Source organism: Pristiophorus japonicus, chromosome 13 (assembly GCF_044704955.1).
Source record: "Pristiophorus japonicus isolate sPriJap1 chromosome 13, sPriJap1.hap1, whole genome shotgun sequence".
Classification (NCBI taxonomy): Eukaryota; Metazoa; Chordata; class Chondrichthyes; family Pristiophoridae; genus Pristiophorus; species Pristiophorus japonicus.
Genome location: NC_091989.1, coordinates 162,625,729 through 162,647,669, shown reverse-complemented (window position 1 = coordinate 162,647,669; position 21,941 = coordinate 162,625,729). Strand labels below are relative to the sequence as shown.

At 42.8% G+C, this 21,941-nt stretch overlaps 1 protein-coding gene across 1 annotated transcript in view; it reads right to left on the bottom strand.

Annotated features, from left to right (window-relative positions):
• Nucleotides 1-10,326: 10,326 nt before the first annotated feature.
• chmp1a (charged multivesicular body protein 1A) overlaps nucleotides 10,327-21,941 on the bottom strand; it is a 29,552-nt gene continuing 17,937 nt past the window's right edge. Inside the window, exons 3-7 of the mRNA XM_070898228.1 lie at nucleotides 17,782-17,859; nucleotides 15,969-16,115; nucleotides 15,172-15,300; nucleotides 14,730-14,923; nucleotides 10,327-12,727 (exon numbers count right to left, since the gene is read on the bottom strand). Coding sequence (XP_070754329.1) covers nucleotides 12,706-12,727; nucleotides 14,730-14,923; nucleotides 15,172-15,300; nucleotides 15,969-16,115; nucleotides 17,782-17,859 — 570 coding nt within the window. The 3' untranslated portion in view covers nucleotides 10,327-12,705. The remainder of the gene's footprint in view (nucleotides 12,728-14,729; nucleotides 14,924-15,171; nucleotides 15,301-15,968; nucleotides 16,116-17,781; nucleotides 17,860-21,941) is intronic.

The following is a 21,941-nucleotide window of genomic DNA, read 5'->3' as shown; positions in this document are numbered from 1 at the left end:
TTTGACAAGGTGCCACATAAAAAGTGACTGCACAAGATAAAAGTTCACGGGGTTGGGGGTAATATATTAGCATGGATAGAGGATTGGCTAACTAACAAAGAACAGAGAGTCAGGATAAATGGTTCATTCTCTGTTTTGCAACCAGTAACTAGTGGGATGCCGCAGGGATCAGTGCTCGGACCCCAACTATTTACAATTTATATTAACGACTCGGAAGAAGGGACTGAATGTAATGTAGCCAAGTTTGCTGAAGACACAAAGATGGGAGTAAATGTGTGAGGAGGACACAAAACAATCTGCAAAAAGACAGACAGGCTAAGCGAGTGGGCCAAAATTTGGCAGATGGAGTATAATGTTGGAAAGTGTGAGGTCATGCACTTTGGCAGAAAAAAATCAAAGAGCCAGTTATATAAATGGAGAAAGTTTGCAAAGTGCCGCAGTACAGCGGGAATTGGGGGTACTTGTGCATGAAACACAAAAGGATAGTATGCAGGTACAGCAATTGATCAGGAAGGCCAAAGTTTCTTGGCCTTTATTGCAAAGGGGATGGAGTATAAAAGCAGGGAAGTCTTACTACAGCTATATAACGTATTGGTGAGGCCACACCTGGAATACTGCATGCAGTTTTAGTTTCCATATTTACGAAAGGATATACTTGCTTTGGAGGTTTTTCAGAGAAGGATCACTAGGTTGATTCCGGGGATCATGGGGTTCACTTATGAGGAAAGGTTGAGTAGGTTGGGCCTCTACTCATTGCAATTCAGAAGAATGAGAGGTGATCTTATCGAAACGTATAAGATTATGAGGGGTCTTGACAAGGTGGATGCAGAGAGGATGTTTCCACTGATGGGGGAGACTAGAATAGAGGGCACGATCTTAGAATAAGGGGCCGCCCATTTAAAACTGAGATGAGGAGAAATTTCTTCTCTCAGAGGGTTGTAAATCTGTGGAATTCGCTGCCTCAGAGAGCTGTGGAAGCTGGGACATTGAATACATTTAAGACAGAAATAGACAGTTTCTTAAATGATAAGGGGATAAGGGGTTATGGGGAGCGGGCGGGGAAGTGGAGCTGAGTCCATGATCAGATCAGCCATGATCTTATTGAATGACGGAGCAGGCTTGAGGGGCCGTGTGGCCTACTCTTGCTTCTATTTCTTATGATTTTATGTTCTTATATAGGGATTACATTGTGTTTGTTCCAGGAGGTTTCGTGTGCATACAGATCCTGTCTTCAAGTTAATCGCACAATGGTTTCAATGGTTCGCTGGCCCCGTAATCAGGGGTCTATTAGCTAGTTTCCCTGCACAATGAAAATCTCCTTCCCATTCTTATCACGAGTTGTGTTATCTGATCTCCCTGTCTGTGCATGTCTCTTGGTACACAATCTGGGTTCTCTACACCATCAGTGAAGATCACTCCACAGGCTTTTTCCTAGCTGCCTTGTTTATTTAATACAGGATCCATTTAGCAGCTAGTTTCAAGCGAGACTATCAAAGCTAGGGCTCGACTCGGAACTCCTACACGGCAAGCGAGTCCCAGGTGGGCAGAGGAAACATTTCAAGGACACCCTCAAAGCCTCCTTGATAAAATGCAACATCCCCACCGACACCTGGGAGTCCCTGGCCAAAGACCACCCTAAGTGGAGGAAGTGCATTCGGGAGGGGGCTGAGCACCTCGAGTCTCGTCGGCGAGAGCATATAGAAAACAAGCGCAGGCAGCGGAAGGAGCGTGCGGCAAACCAGTCCCACCCACCCTTTCCTTCAACAACTGTCTGTCCCACCTGTGATAGAGACTATAATTCCCGTATTGGTCTGTTCAGTCAGCATAGAACTCATTTTGAGAATGGAAGCAAGTCTTCCTTGATTTTGAGGGACTGCCTATGATAACGACTTCTGCACAGTGAAGATCACTCCACAGGCTTTTCTCTGGCTGTACCTGTGGGTCCTTCCCTTTTGCCTGAGCCATTCTTTTAATCTGCGTTTGTATCTTACTTTACATCTTTTCCCATCATTCTCTTCTTAAAGCTATGCACCCACTAATTTCTTACCCCAACAAACTCTATCAAAACCTTTCATAATTTTAAAGATCTCTATTAGATCACCCTTCAGCCTTCTCTTTTGAAGAGAAAAGAGACCCAGCCTGCTCATCCTTTCCTACTCGGTATACCCTTGCATTTCTGATATCATCCTTGTAAATCTTTTTTGCACCCACTCCAGTGCCTCTATATCCTGTTTATAATATGCTAACTAGAATTGTACTCAGTACGCTAAGTGTTGACAACCAAGGTTCGATACAAGTTTAGCATAACTTCTCTACTTTTTAATTCTATGGTATCTCAGTATCTAAAGTTTAGGAAGTTACAGAATTTACTAATTTGATTTCATACCATTTGATTAGAAGCAGTCATTTCTTGTCCACAAATCAGAATAATTAGTTTGCTGTCTACTTTTTCAGGATTTATCCACAAGTTCCTGATCATTCAGTGAAATAGAAATTTAATGAAACTAGCTAATAAATTACCACATTGTCCAACTGCTATTTTTCTAGGAATATTAAGCACTTTCAGATGCACATTGACACAGAAACATAGAAATAGGTGCAGGAGTAGGCCATTCGGCCCTTCGAGCCTGCACCACCATTCAATATGATCATGGCTGATCATGCAACTTCAGTACCCCATTCCTGCTTTCTCTCCATTCCTCTTGATCCCTTTAGCTATAAGGGCCATATCTAACTCCCTTCTGAATATATCTAACGAACTGGCCTCAACAACTCTCTGCGGTAGAGAATTCCACAGGTTCACAATTCTCTGAGTGAAGAAGTTTCGCCTCATCTCGGTCCTAAATGGCTTACCCATTATCCTTAGACTGTGACCCCTGGTTCTGGACTTCCCCAACATCGGGAACATTCTTCCTGCATCTAACCTGTCCAATCCTGTCAGAATTTTATATGTTTCAATGAGATCCCCTCTCATTCTTCTAAATTCCAGTGAATATAAGCCTAGTCGATCCAGTCTTTCTTCATATGTCAGTCCTGCCATCCCAGGAATCAGTCTGGTGAGCCTTCGCTGCACTCCCTCAATTGCAAGAATGTCCTTCGTGAGATTAGGAGACCAAAACTGCACCCAACACTCAAGGGGTGGTCTCACCAAGGCCCTGTACAACTGCAGTAAGACTTCCCTGCTCCTATACTCAAATCCCCTCGCTATGAAGGCCAGCATGCCATTTGCTTTCTTTACTGCCTGCTGTACCTGCATGCCTACTTTCAATGACTGATGTACCATAACACCCTGGTCTCGTTGCACCTCCCCTTTGACTAATCTGTCACCATTCAGATAATAATCTGCCTTCCTGTTTTTGCCACCAAAGTGGATAACCTCACACTTTGAAGGGTAACTTTGAAGGTATGAGGCGTGAATTGGCTAGGATAGATTGGCGAATGATACTGAAGGGGTTGACAGTGGGTGGGCAATGGCAGACATTTAGAGACCGCATGGATGAACTACAACAATTGTACATCCCTGTCTGGCGTAAAAATAAAAAAGGGAAGGTGGCTCAACCATGGCTATCAAGGGAAATCAGGGATAGTATTAAAGCCAAGGAAGTGGCATACAAATTGGCCAGAAATAGCAGCGAACCCGGGGACTAGGAGAAATTTAGAACTCAGCAGAGGAGGACAAAGGATTTGATTAGGGCAGGGAAAATAGAGTACGAGAGGAAGCTTGCAGGGAACATTAAGACGGACTGCAAAAGCTTCTATATATAGATATGTAAAGAGAAAAAGGTTAGTTAAGACAAATGTAGGTCCCCTGCAGTCAGAATCAGGGGAAGTCATAACGGAGAACAAAAAAATGGCAGACCAATTGAACAAGTACTTTGGTTCGGTATTCACTAAGGAGGATACAAACAACCTTCCGGATATAAAAGGAGCCAGAGGGTCTAGGAAGAAGGAGGAACTGAGGGAAATCCTTATTAGTCAGGAAATTGTTGGAGAAATTAATGGGTTTGAAGGCCGATAAATCCCCAGGGCCTGATGGACTGCATCCCTGTACTTAAGGAGTGGCCTTGGAAATAGCGGATGCATTGACAGTCATTTTCCAACATTCCATAGACTCTGGATCAGTTCCTATGGAGTGGAGGGTAGCCAATGTAACCCCACTTTTTAAAAAAGGAGGGAGAGAGAAAACAGGGAATTATAGACCGGTCAACCTGACATCAGTAGTGGGTAAAATGATGGAATCAATTATTAAGGATGTCATAGCAGCGCATTTGGAAAGAGGTGACATGATAGGTCCAAGTCAGCATGGATTTGTGAAAGGGAAATCATGCTTGACAAATCTTCTGGAATTTTTTGAGGATGTTTCCAGTAGAGTGGACAAGGGAGAACCAGTTGATGTGGTATATTTGGACTTTCAGAAGGCTTTCGACAAGGTCCCACATAAGAGATTAATGTGCAAAGTTAAAGCACATGGGATTGGGGGTAGTGTGCTGACGTGGATTGAGAACTGGTTGGCAGACAGGAAGCAAAGAGTAGGAGTAAATGGGGACTTTTCAGAATGGCAGGCAGTGACTAGTGGGGTACCACAAGGTTCTGTGCTGGGGTCCCAGCTGTTTACATTGTACATTAATGATTTAGATGAGGGGATTAAATGTAGTATCTCCAAATTTGCAGGTGACACTAAGTTGGGTGGCAGTGTGAGCTGCGAGGAGGATGCTATGAGGCTGCAGAGTGACTTGGATAGGTTAGGTGAGTGGGCAAATGCATGGCAGATGAAGTATAATGTGGATAAATGTGAGGTTATCCACTTTGGTGGTAAAAACAGAGAGACAGACTATTATCTGAATGGTGACAGATTAGGAAAATGGGAGGTGCAACGAGACCTGGGTGTCATGGTACATCAGTCATTGAAGGTTGGCATGCAGGTACAGCAGGCGGTTGAGAAAGAAAATGACATGTTGGCCTTCATAGCGAGGGGATTTGAGTACAGGGGCAGGGAGGTGTTACTACAGTTGTACAGGGCCTTGGTGAGGCCACACCTGGAGTATTGTGTACAGTTTTGGTCTCCTAACTTGAGGAAGGACATTCTTGCTATTAAGGAAGTGCACCAGACTGATTCCCGGAATGGCGGGACTGACATATCAAGAAATTCTGGATCAACTGGGCTTGTATTCTCTGAAGTTCAGAAGAATGAGAGGGGATCTCATAGAAACGTTTAAAATTCTAACGGGTTTGGACAGGTTAGATGCAGGAAGAATGTTCCCAATGTTGGGGAAGTGAAGAACCAGGGGTCACAGTCTAAGGATAAGGGGTAAGCCATTTAGGACCGAGATGAAGAGAAAGTTCTTCACCCTGAGAGTGGTGAACCTTGGAATTCTCTACCACAGAAAGTTGTTGAGGCCAATTCACTAAATATATTCAAAAAGGAGTTAGATGTAGTCCTTACTACTAGGGGGATCAAGGGGTATGGCGAGAAAGCAGGAATGGGGTACTGAAGTTGCATGTTCAGCCATGAACTCATTGAATGGCGGTGCAGGCTCGAAGGGCCGAATGGCCTACGCCTGCACCTATTTTCTATGTTTCTATGTTTATCCACATTATACTGCATCTGCCATGCATTTGCCCATTCATCTAACCTGTCAAGTCCCCCTGCAGCCTCCTTGCAGCATGCACTGCCACCCAGCTTTGTGTTATCTGCAAACTTGGAGATATTACATTCAATTCCTTCGTATAAATCATTAATGTATGTTGTAAATAGCTGGGGTCCCAGCACTGAACCCTGCGGCACCCCACTGTCACTGCCTGCCATTCTGAAAAGGACCCGTTTATTCCCATTCTTTGCTTCCTGTCTGCCAACCAGTTTTCTATCCACGTCAATACATTACCCCCAATACCATGTGCTTTAATTTTGCACACCAATCTCTTGTGTGGGACCTTGTCAAAAGCCTTGTGAAAGTCCAAATACACCACATCCACTGGTTCGCCCTGATCCACTCTACTAGTTACATCCTCAAAAAACTCTAGAAGATTTGTCAAGCATGATTTCCCTTTCATAATCAATGCTGACTTAAACCGATCCTGTCACTGCTTTCCAAATGTGCTGCTATTACATCCTTAATAATTGATTCCAGCGTTTTCCCCACCACCGATGTCAGGCTAACCGGTTTATAATTCCGTTTTATCTCTCCCTCCTTTTTTAAAAAGTGGGGTTACATTAGCTACCCTCCAATCCATAGGAACTGAACCAGAGTCCATGGAATGTTGGAAAATGGCCACCAATGCATCTACTATTCCTAGGGACACTTCCTTAAGTACTCTGGGATGCAGACTATCAGGCCCTGGGGATTTATCGGCCTTCAGTCCCTTCAATTTCCCTAACAATAAGGATTTCCCTCAGTTCCTCCTTCTTGCTAGAATCACCAGTTTGACCTGTGAATCAGGTTGATCATCTGACTCCCAATTGCTTTAAAGCTGAGAGGCAAAAGAGCACTTCCCCACCACTTGAACTACACATCAGGCACACAATTCCAGCCCATTGCAAAGCTAGGTTAAAACATTAGGCAGCGGTTAGGTGGATGGCTCAGACATTTTCTAAACTTGAATTTGAATGTTACAAGGGAGGGGATACTCCCCTCCCATTCTATTTGAACATTAACATTTAATACTCCATCACATCTGATCTCTCTGTCCTCAGCCTCCTACACTGTTCCAATGAAGCTCAAGGAACAGCAGCTCTTTATATTAGGCACTTTACAGCCTTCCAGACTCAACATTGAGTTTTTTTCAGATCATAACTACTGCTCCCATTTGTTCAGACAGCAGCTGTTGGTAATGATTCAGTTATTCCCCTTTACATCTCCTCTTGACCCATCTTTTGTTTTGTTTTTTAACTTGTCTTATTACCATCCCCCTTTGGCCTTGCACGATCATCCTTTTGTCATTTAACCTCTCCTGCTATTCCACATGATCATAGACTTTCCCCCCTTTTGTTCTTTTCTCCCCTTCCCCTCTTCCCTGCTTCTGTACTTTCTTAAAACCAGTTAAATCTCTTAACTTTTTCCAATTCTGATGAAAGGTCATCAACCTGAAATGTTAACTTTGTTTCTCTCTTCACATATGTTGCCTGGCCTGCTGAGTATTTCCAGCATTTTGTTTTTAATTCAGATTTCCAGCATCTGCAGTGTTTTGCTTTTGTATTAACATTTAATTGACTGCTATCGTCACCAGAGTGAAAGACATCATTGGCAGCACAATGACTGCACATCACATTCTATAGATAGTCTGAGATTGGTATCTGTGATAAAGCACCATCTTTAGTTCACTATACTTTATAGTGTGTAAATAAATCACAGTGCTTTGATTGAGGCAATCATTTGGTCTTTCCTGCATTACAACTGTGACTACACTTCAAAAAGTACTTTATTGGCTGGAAGGTGCTTTGGGATGTCCTGAGGTCATGAAGGGTGCTATATAAATGCAAGTCTTTTTCTTTCAACAAATATGGCCAACATTATAAGCTTGTACAGAACTTTCACTCTATTCTAACTTAACATGGCATAAGCTTGAACTTGTCACGAGTATAGATAATTTTGTTTGTTGGCATAATAAGATATTGTCAAAGGGAACTATGATTATTTGATTCAAGCCCACTAATACCATCTCAATTTCATCAGGTCAGCACCCGAGTTATCATTGAAGCAATAAAAAGGATGGTTGTTGCTTTACAGTAATTAAATGCATGCTTTTCACAAGAGTTTGTATGCAAATTATTGTAACATCTGTAAAGCTGATCAATAGAAAAATTACATCCACCTGTACCGCTGTCGCTTAGCACAAATCCAGCCAAACCGAGGGGAATGTACCAGTGTGGAAGGAATCAATGTTGGAATTGGGAAGGAATACACATTTTATTTAACAGGAAAACCAATACAGTACTGATGATAAACCATACACTTATTCAATATTTGCACATTCAGTAATGACCTAAAAGTGCAATATGAAAATGCAATTTCATTTTGAAAGATGAAAACAGTGTTAAATACAACATGGTGTGGAACTTTTCTCTGCAGGTTTCAGACACCAAGACTTACAAGAACAATGAGACACAAAGATTTGATTTTTCCAATACAATGGACTTTATTAAAAGTATCAAAAAGACAGTAAGTTCCCTAGTTGAACACTGCGGCAGTTTTAAAAGTATCAAAAACTCAAGATTTAAATTCATTCTCCCCCCCCCCACCCCCCGGCCATAAGTATGCGCTGAATTTAGCTGGTATACATACAGTCCTTCGAGTGATCAGTTCAAGTCGGGTGTAGGCTCAGAGAGCCCACCTCCCTTGGTTCCTCAAGGCAGCCCTTTCTCCTTCCTTCATATACTGTCGTGCATGCTTCTTCCTCGTGATCGGTCTAGTGTTTCTGTCTGGCCAGAGATAACTTGCACCTTTTGCTGTCTACCTGACTAGGTGCTGTTACCAGGGTCTTTGTACTTGTTCGATTGCACATCCCCAGACTTTTCTTTTTTTCCCCAGTCTCGAGCAGAGATTTTTCACCTACAAGCCTTCAGTGGGAAATTAAAATGTAAAGACTGGCCTCTGCTTGAACATGCCAAAAAAAAATAAATAATCTTTGAGTGAAGTGCTTCATATTTTAATTTAGGATGCAAGAACCAGCTTCAATTTGCAGGATATAACTGCAACTACCGTTGAACATAAAAAGGGAAATCACTTCTCATTTCTTCTATAATTCTTAAATGTTCTCACTTCTGTTTTATATCCAGTATCCCATTTCTCAAAAGAGAATGTGTGAACATTGGGCAAGGACAGGCTGGAACCTGATGTCTCCAATCTCATGGCCAAATTGCCTGCTAAAACAGACAAAGGATGGGCATGCTGCAAAGTAACCAGAGGGTTCCTGCAGCCTATATCAATAAAACCTAGCACTGTCTTAAGCAAAGGTGGAAGATATATATATTTTAAAATGTAGATTTATAAATTAGAATCCCCAGTAATATTTCTAATGGGAAAAGAAACTCTGGAAAAATAGCCCTCAGGAAAATTTCAGGCTTTTATTGAGTAATACATGTATTGGCTGTAATCCACATGGTCCCTATAAATCAATGATCTTTTCTGTTGATGCATGAATTAGGACAGTCATGCCCAAAGTCAGTTGAAGCTTCCCAAAAATTGTACACATGCACCCCCTAGTGGCAGGACACTGAAGAACAATTTCTCCCACACAATGGGGTCAAGTTTCGTGCGTTTTCCGCGCCTAAACGTGCGACAGAAAAATACCTCTTAATTCTCCGGCTCCTTGCTGGTCCGAGAGCTCGGCGCGGCACGCAGACAGCAGCGGGGGGGCGGAGCCAGAGTCACGCTGATTCTGCAAGTGAAGGGGGGCGGGGCTGTTAAATGAGGCAACGTCGTGCCGGCAGCCCTGCGCGTGCGCGTTGGAGCGCGCACGCACGCGCAGTAGCCCAGAAACATTGGCACTCGGCCATTTTTAAAGGGACTTAAAGTGTCGCATGGACCCCTATCCCGTGGCCGAATGGCCTCAGCTTCCCTCACAGCTCGAAGGCTGCTTGTTGTGTCTTCAGCTGCCGTCAGCCACTGTCGATGTCCCATCCCGTGGCCGAATGGCCTCAGCTTCCCTCACAGCTCGAAGGCTGCTTGTGTCTTCGGCTGCTTTCAGCCATTGCCGCCGCCCCTATCCCATGGCCGAATGGCCTCAGCTTTCCTCACAGCTCGAAGGCTGTTTGCTGTTTTTTCGGCTGCCGTCGAGCCACTGACACCGCCCCTGTCTCCTACATGGAAGGAAGGCCTGTCTGAAGCACCGCAGCTCGAAGGCTGCTGCTGCTTCTCACAGGTAGGAATATTCAATATTTTGTCTTTGCTTTGTTTATAATTTTTTTAGTCAGGATGGCTCTTTATTTGTAAGACTGTTGAATGCTTGTAGAATTTAATTACTTCCCTTCTCCCCCCCCCCCCCACCCTTGTTCCCTACACCTGATTTGTAAAGTGTAGATAAGGTTTTTCTGAGCGTACAAAAATCTACATTCTAAGTTAGTTTGGAGTAAGTTTTCACTGCCTAAACTTTCAAAACAGGCGTAAGTGGCCGGACACGCCCCCTTTTGAAAAAAAAAATCTGTTCCAAAATGAAAGTGTTCTAACTGACTCGAACTGGATGCAAACTAAATGCCGAAAATTGCAATTTCTAAGATACTCCATTCTAAACTAATTGCTCCAAAAAAATAGGAACTCGGGCTGAAACTTGACCCCAATAATACAAACAGGCAACGGCCGATAGGATTTAAGTTCTTTATTTCAAAATAAACATATTAAAACAAATATTGAACTGTCAACTTCCACATTAATCTTCACATAAATAATCAAAAAAATAAGAGCCCAAAACAACCAACATATTAAACTCAACCACACAATATACCAACAGAATATATTTCAAAAGATTAACTAAAATGAACCAGGTACCTACTTAAATGTTTGGAAGAGTCTAAAGAGCAAAAGTATTCATAATACCATTACAATACTTAAAGTACAAGAATGAATTATTTTGAGTATTTTTAAAGCATTTTCCACATTTTAGGCAGTTTAGCTCAACATGCTTTTCAGGAGGCAGCTCTAATCTTCATGGTCTGTGAACATGTTCATATTATTCCAGTTTACATCAGCATAGTAATCATCATTCAGGCACCACTGGGACAGGGTTGTAATAAAATAATTCAAAAGGCATTATTTGTGTTAAATTAAGCCAATAGGAGAATCAATTGAAACTTGACCAGCAAACTTATGTTATTATTTTGATATAGCAATTACATTTTTAACAAATTTGGTGATTAAGCAGAGTCAATTTCCTGGCTATTTTAGCCAAATTGTTTACCATTTTCAAAACTGCAGCTGAGCAAAACTACAGCCAGTTTTGGAAAGGATACTTGCCCAAATGTGTTTATCCTAAATTATTGAAAATTGAGCAGCAAACTGCTAACAGACCCGTGCACTGTATTAGCAGAGTCAGTCTTCAAAAATAAATGAGCAGATAGACCAAGTGATCATTTTAGCACTTGATTTTGTCTCAATAGTTTATAATAACATAAAACATCAAGTATTGAAATGGACTTGTGGTTGTGTTGCAATTTGATTATGTCCTCAATCTAAAGATTACTAAAACAGTTCAGGCACAACTGGATGAATTGAGGGCACCTGTTGAATTAATTATAGACAATCAACTGAAAGTCAAAGCTACACTGTAGATAACACAAATCCTGAGGCATTTCGGACAAGATTTTCCATGAAGGAGTGAATTATGTTAACCAGATAATATGGTGATGTGTTAGAATTAGCAATTTTAGGGTACCCTCAACATGACAATGAACATTTCCAAAATGTTTAAACTTAAGACTTGATTTCCAAAAGCACCATTACAAAAGTTGTGACTCCATGGCTATTGCCATATTGAACACTCAGATTGGCACAATGGAGATTTGAACTCTTGATTTTTTCCCCCCCTCTTGAATGATCTAACCCCTCCATGTTTGAACTGCACACATTTAAGTTACAATTTAAAGGTACATGCAAATTATTTATGCTGTATATTATCTTGTATCCCAAGATGAACATACTCCAGCTACTTCAGATAACATTCTAGAAAGTACAGTTAATTGTAATCAGTATGTAGTTGCATGACTAGTATTTCTACAAGTTAATATTGTTAATATATCAGCATTTTAAGAAAAACAGGACAGGCATTACACAAGAGGCACTTTTTAAATAAGGCCAGATTTTGTAAAAATTCTTAGCTGCTTATACTGTACAACTGCAGTTCTTAATTGGTTAACAGAGCAATAGTTGATAATAAACCTGCCCCATAAATGATTAGAGGCTTCAAGTCCACTCACAGGAGACAACCAATTGTTTGTGTAAGTTCTAGAGGCATAAAATATACCAACCAAACGCATGCCTAGCTAGCGCAGCTCTATTCTCTACAGCACAAAGGGTAAAGAGAATCTATCTCCTGCTCTTTTGAACCTATTGCTCACGCACAGAAGATATCAGAACATCTTACTGGAAATGACAGTCTACAGGAAGAGTGCACACATTCTGCAGGACAAATTCACTTAAGATATATACACAAAAGAATATTTAATCCTCAGATATTTAATGCTTTCCTCTCCCCATTAAGAAGTTTGCAAAATTCTCCAAATCAAGAATCTGAAAAACAAAATCCTTCCAGCATTTTGTAAAACATCCAATAAAAATTCAGATGGTCACTGGTTCTGTGCACGTTGATAATGTAATCTTTAAAATATCCAAGTCTTGTGGGGTCTCAGAGTCAAGACTACAAGCGTGCAGCAAGTATAGTACTTTCACTACAGATCTGAAGCACGCTTGCAAGTCAATTTGCATCTGTACAAATTAATGTAAAAGCATAGGGCTTGCCTGCCAGAAAAGAATCATTTTATTTTTAAAATTCAGTAATAGCGATTATGATTTTAATATCTGAACATCCCTTATTCTTTGTCATTCAGATCTGCTTTGATGAGGGTTTAAAAGTGAAAGCAGCCAATCAAACTAATAAGTGAAAGTAAATGTTTTTGGGTATTATACAGATTGTACATTTAAGTGTCACTGGAACGTTGTACAAAAGATGATGCAGAATCAGACACAGCCGTCCAGGATTAGATGTTAACCCCCACCTTCAATTCCTCAGAGCAGCCAACCTGAAAAAGAACATTGAAAAGTCACTTATTCACATTGTACAGGGTAGTTTCTAAATGTTTTAAACAAAGCTCTAGATTACGGCCGACTACAAATAAAAATGTCATCCCGCATTTTGAAACCTATTTTTCTTTGGGAGGGGGGTTGTAGTACCTTAATACCATTTTAACATAAAGCAAAGTCCTGAAACAATTGCTGCCAAAGCTGAAAACAGGAATGCACATAACTCATTCATTATTACTTTTAGATCACAGCTCTATTAACACTAGCTGATCTCCCGTGGCATTGCAAATGGGTAGTCTGGGGTCTGCAAGATGGAGTTGTGCTTAACCTGCCCCGTCCCTTTAAGTCCCATGGAGAAGTGGTGTAAATAGGTACACCCTGAGGACAATTAGAGATTAATTATTGGAATTTGGCAGTTGTTTATAAATCAGTAGTTCTTGCCTTTGTGATAAGCTGCAGTGTGCACCATCTATAAGATGCACTGTAGCAACTCACCAAGGCTTCTTCGGCAGCACCTCCCAAACTCGTGACCTCTACCACCTAAAAGGACAAGGGCAGTAGACGCATGGGACCACCACCACCTCCGCGTTCCCCTCCAAGTCACACACCATTGTGACTTGGAAGTATATCGCTGCAGAGTTACAATACTGGAACTCCCTCCCCATTAGCACTGTGGGAGTCATTATATATATATATATAGGTGGTGTTGTTCACAGATGCTTCATGTACGATTGTAATATTTAACTATTAATCTAGCCGGTCCCATTGCTCAGGTATCAAGTCAAAGGAGTTCAAAGGAACACTGGATGAAGTAATGGTTCCCATCAGGTCTTTAAAAATTCCAATGCCAAGATCTGAAGGAAATTCTGGTTTTTATCTTCCCAGATTGCATTATTTATCTATATTTATGATACAAGATGTGTAGCACAACACGTTTGTATGGAGATTTTGTACAGTTTCCCTCTTTCTCTTGTTCTGGACTTTCGTCAAACCTCAACAACTCTTATTAAACTTAAGTATTGTAGAGCAACAGTCAGTTGCAGGCCAATGAAGAGCAGACTAATTAGGCACCACAGATAGGATCAAACTGATCAATTCTTCAATAAAAAAAAGAAACGGTTAACAAGAATTGATATTTTCCAACAAGGTCAATAGCAGATTTAGTAAATACTAAACCATATTTACAAGGAGCTAAAGACATCTGTGAGCAAATATAATTACTACCGAATCCTATTGCACGTCGTAAACTGAAACAAGAATCTAAAGAGATTTCAATTTTTAGATATTGGCCACAAGTTTGACGCTGCTGTGGAATCAGGGGAGGTTCCTGCAGACAGTAGAAAGGGGAACGTGGCTGTGCCTGGGTTGTACAGCAGCAGACAGTGAGTGGAAAGTATGATGGCAGCGCGGCAAGGAGTACCGGAAAGTGGGTACGGATTGCAGACGAAGAAAAAGCCTCAGAACAGACAGCAGACCAAGGAACCGGGGGGCGGGAATGAGGTAGAACAGAGGTGCCTGCGATGCAGGTCACGATCATTTTCGAGGATAAAAGAGTGGGGGCTATGGAGGAAACTAAAAATTAAATTAGAAGTTAATACTCACCTATTCTCACCTTTAACAAGATGGTTGATAAAGGAGCTTAATAAACCAGGAATGGCTGGACCACCCAGTGGCTACAAAGAGAACTTCAGCCATACCAATCATCACTGTCACATTCCATTGAAAAATCCTATTAGCCAGCGTTCCAGTCACAGGAAAAGGGTTACATAGAACTTCTCAATGGAATGTGGCAGTGCATAGCAAAGTTAATAATACAGATTTAATAGTGTCACTGTCAATTATTTCATAGTGCGGTCAGAAATGCCCATGCAAGCTCATTCAACCTAGCCCATAAGTTTTGTTGCATTATTTTTCCCAGGGCCACTATAGCAAGATTGTTGTCAAAGTCTACAATCCAGCTTCAATTCTATATAAAAATAATTTAGAATGCAAGTGCCCTACCTTTTTGAAAGCTGGTCCTCCTTGTCATGCTCACGAACAGAGGATTCGCCAAGGGATGCTGCACCGTCTGGAAGTTGGTTCAGTTGGTCCATGACCTCCAGACCATTCTCCTCTGCAATTTGCACAATGAGATTATCAACCTGTTCCTGAGGAGTGGTCAGTGTCATTGCGGAGCTCATGGAGTCCTCCATCACCTAAAAGTACACACATGCCACTGAATAAAATGGTAGCAATAAATGAAGCAAGAATTTACACTTGGCTATCGGGACAGACAGAAAAAACAAGGGAAACAAGAAGAAAATATTCCAACAGTACACGTACAACGAACAAAAACATTTATGGAACATGTGCAATATCTTAAGAGTAATGGAAGATCCAAAAAGACACATACAAATTTCACCGCAGCCTTCAACTATGTAAAAGTAACATTTGAAGTACTTACTGAAGTGTGGACGTCAAGGTTCTGAACCTGTTGTTCAAATTTGTCCATTACTGCAGAAATCTTTTGTAGGTCCATGGATTTCAGTGCCTTATCCAGTCCTTGTGTAACACGCGCCATACTCTTTGTAACCTAGATATCAGAAAAGTTGATCAGTCTCAGGAATTATTAATGTGTGTTCTGTTACCTTGATCTTAATTATGAATCAAGTGCTCAACATGTTATGCATGTTCGGAAATCCATCTTTCCCAACCAACTTAAGTGTGCATCATTGGCTTTAATTTTTCCACAATTAACTATCACCTCTACCCTCAGAGCAATCTAGAATCTGTAGTACACAAATCGAGACAGCTTCATCAACAAATTTCCAATCCCTCTCCATACATTTTCTTTTCCGATACTTCTGGCTCTGAAGAATCTTGTCTCCTCTCCACCTCCTGCCAATCCAACATTTATCATGTCACCACTCCCTCCCAGATAACACGAGACAAATCCAAGGAGAACTACTGGCAGGTAGGGCTTTCCTAATATCCCTTGTGTTCTGAAATAAGTTTGTCAAGTATAATAATAGCCTAATTTCATAGTGCGAGGGAACCAAGAACAATTCCCTAGAACTCAAAGTTAGTATTGCAGTACAGAGGGGCATTCAGCAGGAGAGGCAACTGCCTCATGCACTCTAGATCCCATCAGCACTATTTGCATAGCTGCGGCACACGGGTTAAGGTTAACATCACAGCCAATGCTAGGAGGATGGTAATGAATTATTTTAGAAAGCCAAGTCGCTGGCAGCTGTTCCATACCCCCTTCATCGTAACTGCCGTCTGCACCTTCGATGCCACTGCATCAACTCGGGAAGCTGTCCGTAGCCAGTTCAGACCTTCATTTTTCTTTCTGATTGCATTTTCTGCATAGATCTTTGCTCCTTCAATGTTCTTTTGTTGAAGAGCCTTGGAAAAAAATCAGGTCGGTGGTTACCATTCTAATATTTCACCTTCTCACTTTACTGCTTAAAACTGGAAATATGCTCACAAATGAAACTGCACGTATGCTAACAAAATACGCATCACATGTAAAACATAATAAAAATGGCAAATATAGAATTGAAGTAAAAGCACAAATAAAGTTGTACAGGTTAAAATGAGTGAGCTTTCATGGGCCTTTCCTGTGACTATATCATTGACAGTAACACTTAAATATTATGGGCTCAAAATTGCCCAGGAGTTTGCTCTGTTTTTTTTTGGAGCAACTTGATTTTTCTAGAGTATCTTAAAAATCCCCATTTTGCATATTCAATTTGCACCAGTGTAAGTGAGTTAGTTAGGATTTTTTTTAAAGTTTAGTTTATTTTTTTTCCCAAAGGGGGCGTTACCAGCCACCTACACCCGTTTTGGCCATTTAGGCCACTTTGGACAGCCCATAGTTACTCTAAACTAACCTTGGCCAGCGTACGTGGTCACATGTGGCCGCACAGAAAACCCTTGCGGAGAGTTAAGAAATCAGCGCAGGTAGGTACTTAATGACTTGACTACAGATTGTGAATAGGATCAAACAGCTATACTGGAAATCATATGACAAACTTCGCAAAGTTAATTTACTATACAACAGAAGCATTCATAGAAGCTTAAACTACAAAAATAATAGTAAAGAGACAAAACATATTTACATAATTTTTTCAAAATATCCCAATAAAAATATACCTCCTTCTCGTAATTCTTATGTTCTTATGCAGGAAAGTATTTTCATCAACAGGGTTAAGGAAAGTCTTGAGTAAGCTCATTAAAATTACTGCCTACACAATTATCACCCCCCCCTCCAGGATCAAAACTCCCCCAGGAATTTTTTCCTTTCCTTCCCCCCCTTTCCCCCCACCGCCCCCCCACAACCACCAGGATCAAAACTCTTCCCCTTTCCCTCTCTTCCCCCCTCCCCGATCAAAAGTCGTCTTTTCCTTGCTTTGCCTCTTTCCCTCCCCACCCCCCCAACCCCCAAGCCGGATCAAAGCTCTTTCCTCTCCCCCCAATCAAAACTCTCCCCGCACCAACCTGTTTGTTGCAGCCTTAGCCCAGGAAGGCAGCGGGCCGGCCTGTGCGGCAGAACACTCGGCCTGGATAGGGCGGGACGCATCATCATCATCGGCAGGAGCTACTGCGCATGCGTGAATCCTCCAGTGCGCATGCGGAGAGCTGCCGGCACTGTTTTTCGCGCAGGGCCCTAGTTCCGCCCCCTAACTCGACAGACCACACCGCGCCAAGCCATGGGAGAGGCCAAAGAGCGGCCAGAACTCGGAGACATCTTTTCAGCCCACAAAGTCAGCGCATCTCTGGTGAGTGCACCGAAAAAACGGGTGGGCCAATTTTGAGCCCAATATATTGACAATTACTTGCAGATTTGTGAAAATGTCATTATATTTGACAGTTCTGCCCTGCTCCCAACCAATACAGTTACAGAATGGGATTTAACCAACAAGCGATAAAACAAATGGTGGGGCAAGAAAATGCTATCCAGTTTGTTAAGCTTATTCCATCTAGTACATGAAAACAATATTAAAGAATGTAATTAATTTGGTTTTAGCTAGGGAAACTGCGATTAAAAATATGCAAAGCGAGTGCTAACCTTCTTCACTTTAGCTTGTTCGGATTTGGAATCCTTTTCTGCCTTCTTGGCCAATCTCTCCAGCTGTTTTGATGTAAACTGTAAAAGATTAAAACATTATGAAGTAACTTTCTGCAACAGAGTCAAAACCAAGAGCAAAGTAATTCCTGTCCTTTCCAGTAAATAGTTCTCCTCAATTTTTGGGCATGGTCCCACAGGTACAACGAGGTACGTTATTCAAGTGACCCTCAACAACGAGTGTCAACAGATTTATCCACAGTTGAGCTGGAGACCGAGCACATACACAAACGTTCTAGTGGCGGGTAAAGGAGATGGGATTACTGGATAATGATCAAGACGAGAAGCCCTGCCACTTTTCTTTCCATAGACTAGACACGTGGAGCCGTCAGTAGCACCCCCTCCCCACCAGCTTTTCTGTCTAAGATCAGCTAACTCACTGAGACCAGGAATGAATCCTGCGAATTTCTGGGTCTGCTGTGCCATGGGGTACATTTTCCCATCAAGCCAAAAGGGAATAAAATAAACAGTACATATTGCTCATTTTATTCCTCCTTTTGGTACTTTACAGACAAATTCAAGGCTGGGGAAAGTTCTCCAAGCTATATTCAGAGTCCAAACCACTGCCAATATAGATCTGAACTGAATGCCTTTCAGATTCCAACCGTCTCGAGTTGTAGACCTTGAGCCACTCCAAATGGGAGCTTTAAAATTAATCTGGCATCCATATTAAAAAGGTACTGCTCTTCGAATAATGAATAGTACACTGGGCTCAATTTTCTTTTATCTCTATAGTAAGTAGTACAAAAAAATCTAAAGGATAAGCAGTATTCAAAGACTAAATTACCAATGAGATACATCCTGAAATATAACTGAATTTTCTGATCAGTTTAATGAGCTGTATAAAAAAAAACCCCATAAAATCCAGAACTGAAAGCAGTATTGAGATTGTTGCCATAAACTGGTAAGAAAAAAAAAGACATGCATTTATATAGCACCTATAGGTCAGCCCAAAAAGCTTTACAGCCAATGAAGTACTTTTTAAAGCGTTGTCAATATTGTAATATTGGAAACGCAGCAGCCAATTTGCACAAAGCAAGGTCCCACAAACAGAAATGCGATAATGATCAGATAATCTGTTTTACTGATGTTGGTTGAAGGATAAATATTAGCCAGGGCACCGTGAGAACGCCCCTGCTCTTCTAAATAGTACCTTGGGATCCTTTACGTTCACCCGAGAGGGAAGACGGGAACTCAGTTTAGCATCTCATCCAAAAGGTGGCACCTCCAACAGTGCAGCACTCCTTCAGTACTGCACTGGAGTGTCAGCCTAAATGTTATGCTTATGTCTCTGGAGTATAACAGACCCATGACCTTCTGATTCATAGACAAGAATGCTGCCCTGATATGGTGAACCCAAAAGGTTTAAACTTGTGTGTGTTCTCGTCAATCTGCAGTGAGGATACAGAATAGGATTACTCCCATCCACATCACTCATCCAGGAATGGTACGAAATCTTGCAAACAGGGCATAGCAAGTGGCTAAAGGAAAGCAGTATGATCATTTTAATTAAAGAAAGGACCAAAGATTAACTACGAGAGTTGCTCTCAGAGGAAGGGGGGGGGGGGGGGGGCGGGCGGGCGGGGGAGGTGGTAAGGAGATCATTCCTTTAAATTTATTAATCCACCCATCACCCTGCTACAAAAGACAAACTTACATTTATATAGCACCTTAGCTTGTCCTTAGAACAACTTAAAGTATTTCATAATCAATTAATTACTTCTGAATGCAATATAGCAGCCAATAGCACAGCAAGATGCCACAAACCATAAATCAATGAAAGACCAGTCTGTTGGTAATTGAGGGAGGAACATTGACTTGCAGCAAGACCTGGGCAACATTCAGGTTTGGGCTGAGAACTGACAGGTAACATTTACAGCACACCAGTACCAGGCAATAATCAGCTACAACAGGAAAAAGCCCAACTACCTCACCCAGACGTTCAACTGCATCACCATTGTCGAGTCCCCCATCATAAGCTCTGGTCAGTGTTAACTGCCAAGATATTCAACTGGATCAGCCATATCAAACTAATGGCTACAAGATCAGGGCAGAGACTGGGTGCTTTGCGATAATTGGCCACCCACCTGATCCCTCAAGCCCATCCATTGTCTACAAGGCTCAAGTCAGGAATGTGATGGAAAACTCACTTTTTGCATGAATGGATACAAGTACAATACTCAAAAAGCTCAACACAATGCAAGGCAAAGGAGCTTCCTCTATGGTTCTTTTGCCACTGGACTCATGATCCAAACCCTCCACCACTATCACAATGTAGCTGCAGGACGTACTAACTATAGGAAAACCTGCAGTCCCACAACCTCTACACCATGACGACCAAAGCAGCAACGTGTCGGAAACACCATCATCTCCAAGTCACACACCATCCTGATATGGACATTGGATGTTAATCGTCAAAATCCTGTAATTCCCTACCCAACAAAATTGAGGGGGCATCACCAAAATGACTATGGGGGCTCAAGGAAGCAGCCCACCTTCTCAGGGAAACTATAGATGAGCAAAAAAAAAAGTGGCCTTGCCAGTGTGAGCTACATCCCCAGAAAAGCACGCGCCCTTGCTATTCTTCAAATTGTGCTATCGGATCTTATACCAGCTCATACAGGCAGACAGGGCTTTGGTTTCATGACTTATCCCTCAGTACTGCAGAGAATTATCTGCCTGGATTATGTACCCAAGTCCTGAAGTGGGACTTAAACCTACAACCTTCCGATTCAGAGGCAGCCAGGGTTACCAACTGAGCCAAAGAAGAATTAGAAGAGATGACTGGCTGTACTGCTGAAAAAAATAGGTTGCGAGGAGATGGAAAAGGTGGGAAATGAGCAGTAGGGTCAAATGGTTTAGGAAACGAACTGCAGTGTAGGGCCTTGGCAACTAAGGCTGTGCTACCGATGGTGGTGGGAGAGAGAGGGGCAGTGCACAGGACACCAGAGTTGGAGAACGGAAGGTTATGGGATGGGGGAGGTTGCAGGGGTGAGCTGGGACAAGGCCACAGAGGAATTCGTAAAGGTCAAGGATTCTGAATTCAATAGGTGACAGGGTGCTAGAGAAGGTCAGCAAGGGTGACGGACATGCAGTATATCCCTGTCTCAATGAAGGGCAAGCAGTCTGACAGTACAGAAGTGGTATGAAATTGAGAGTGAAGATGATCAACATACTTATGGTAACTGATCTCATGCCGATGGATAATGGGCTCAATTTCTCTGTGATTTGCGCCATATTTTTTGGAGTAGGTTGCTTTTTTTGGCTCAAGTTAAAAATCCAGTTTCCTCGATCAATTTGCACTCAGTTAGTTAAGATTTTCTTGGGTACCTTTTTTTATTCAGCCAAAAGGGGCGTAACCTGCCACCCGTGCCAATTCTGGCCATTTAGGGAAGTTTGGCCAGCTGAGAGTTACTCCAGTTCTTCTTAGGCCAGCGTATGTGGCCTCTTCAGAAAAAGCTTATGGAGAGTTAAGGAAATCGGCGCAGGTAAGTGCAGCAAATACCCGAGAGGTAAAAGGGGGGAGGCGGGGGGTGGGGGAAGCCTTTCGGGTATAGTTAGGTGCGGGACCAGGAGGGAGAAGGCCACTCAGCCTGGGATAGGAGTGGGGGAGCGGGATTGGGAGGACACTCGGCCTGGGATAGGGGCGGGGGAGCAGGACTGGGAGGCCACTCGGGGCTAGGAGTGGGGGGGGGGGGGGGGGAGTGGGACCGGGAGGCCCTTCGGCCAGTGCTATGGGTGAAGAAGCAGACCGGCAACGCACTCGGGCTAGGGGTGGGTGGGGATGCGAACCAGGAGGCCACTCGGCCAGGGCTAGAGGCAGGGGAAGCAGACTGGCAAGGCACTCAATGGCTAGGGGCGGGCAGGGGGACAGGGGGGGGAGAGTAGGAGGAGGGGATGGGGGGGGAGGGAGAGGAGGAGGAGGGGACGGGGGGGAGGGAGAGGAGGAGGAGGGGACGGGGGGGGAGGGAGAGGAGGAGGAGGGGACGGGGGGGCGACAGGGGGGGGGGGGAGAGGGGGGGGGGAGAAGAGGGGACGGGGGACGGGGGGAAGAGGGGACGGGGGGGGGGGGAAGGGAAGGAAGAGGGGTGGGGGGGGGAAGG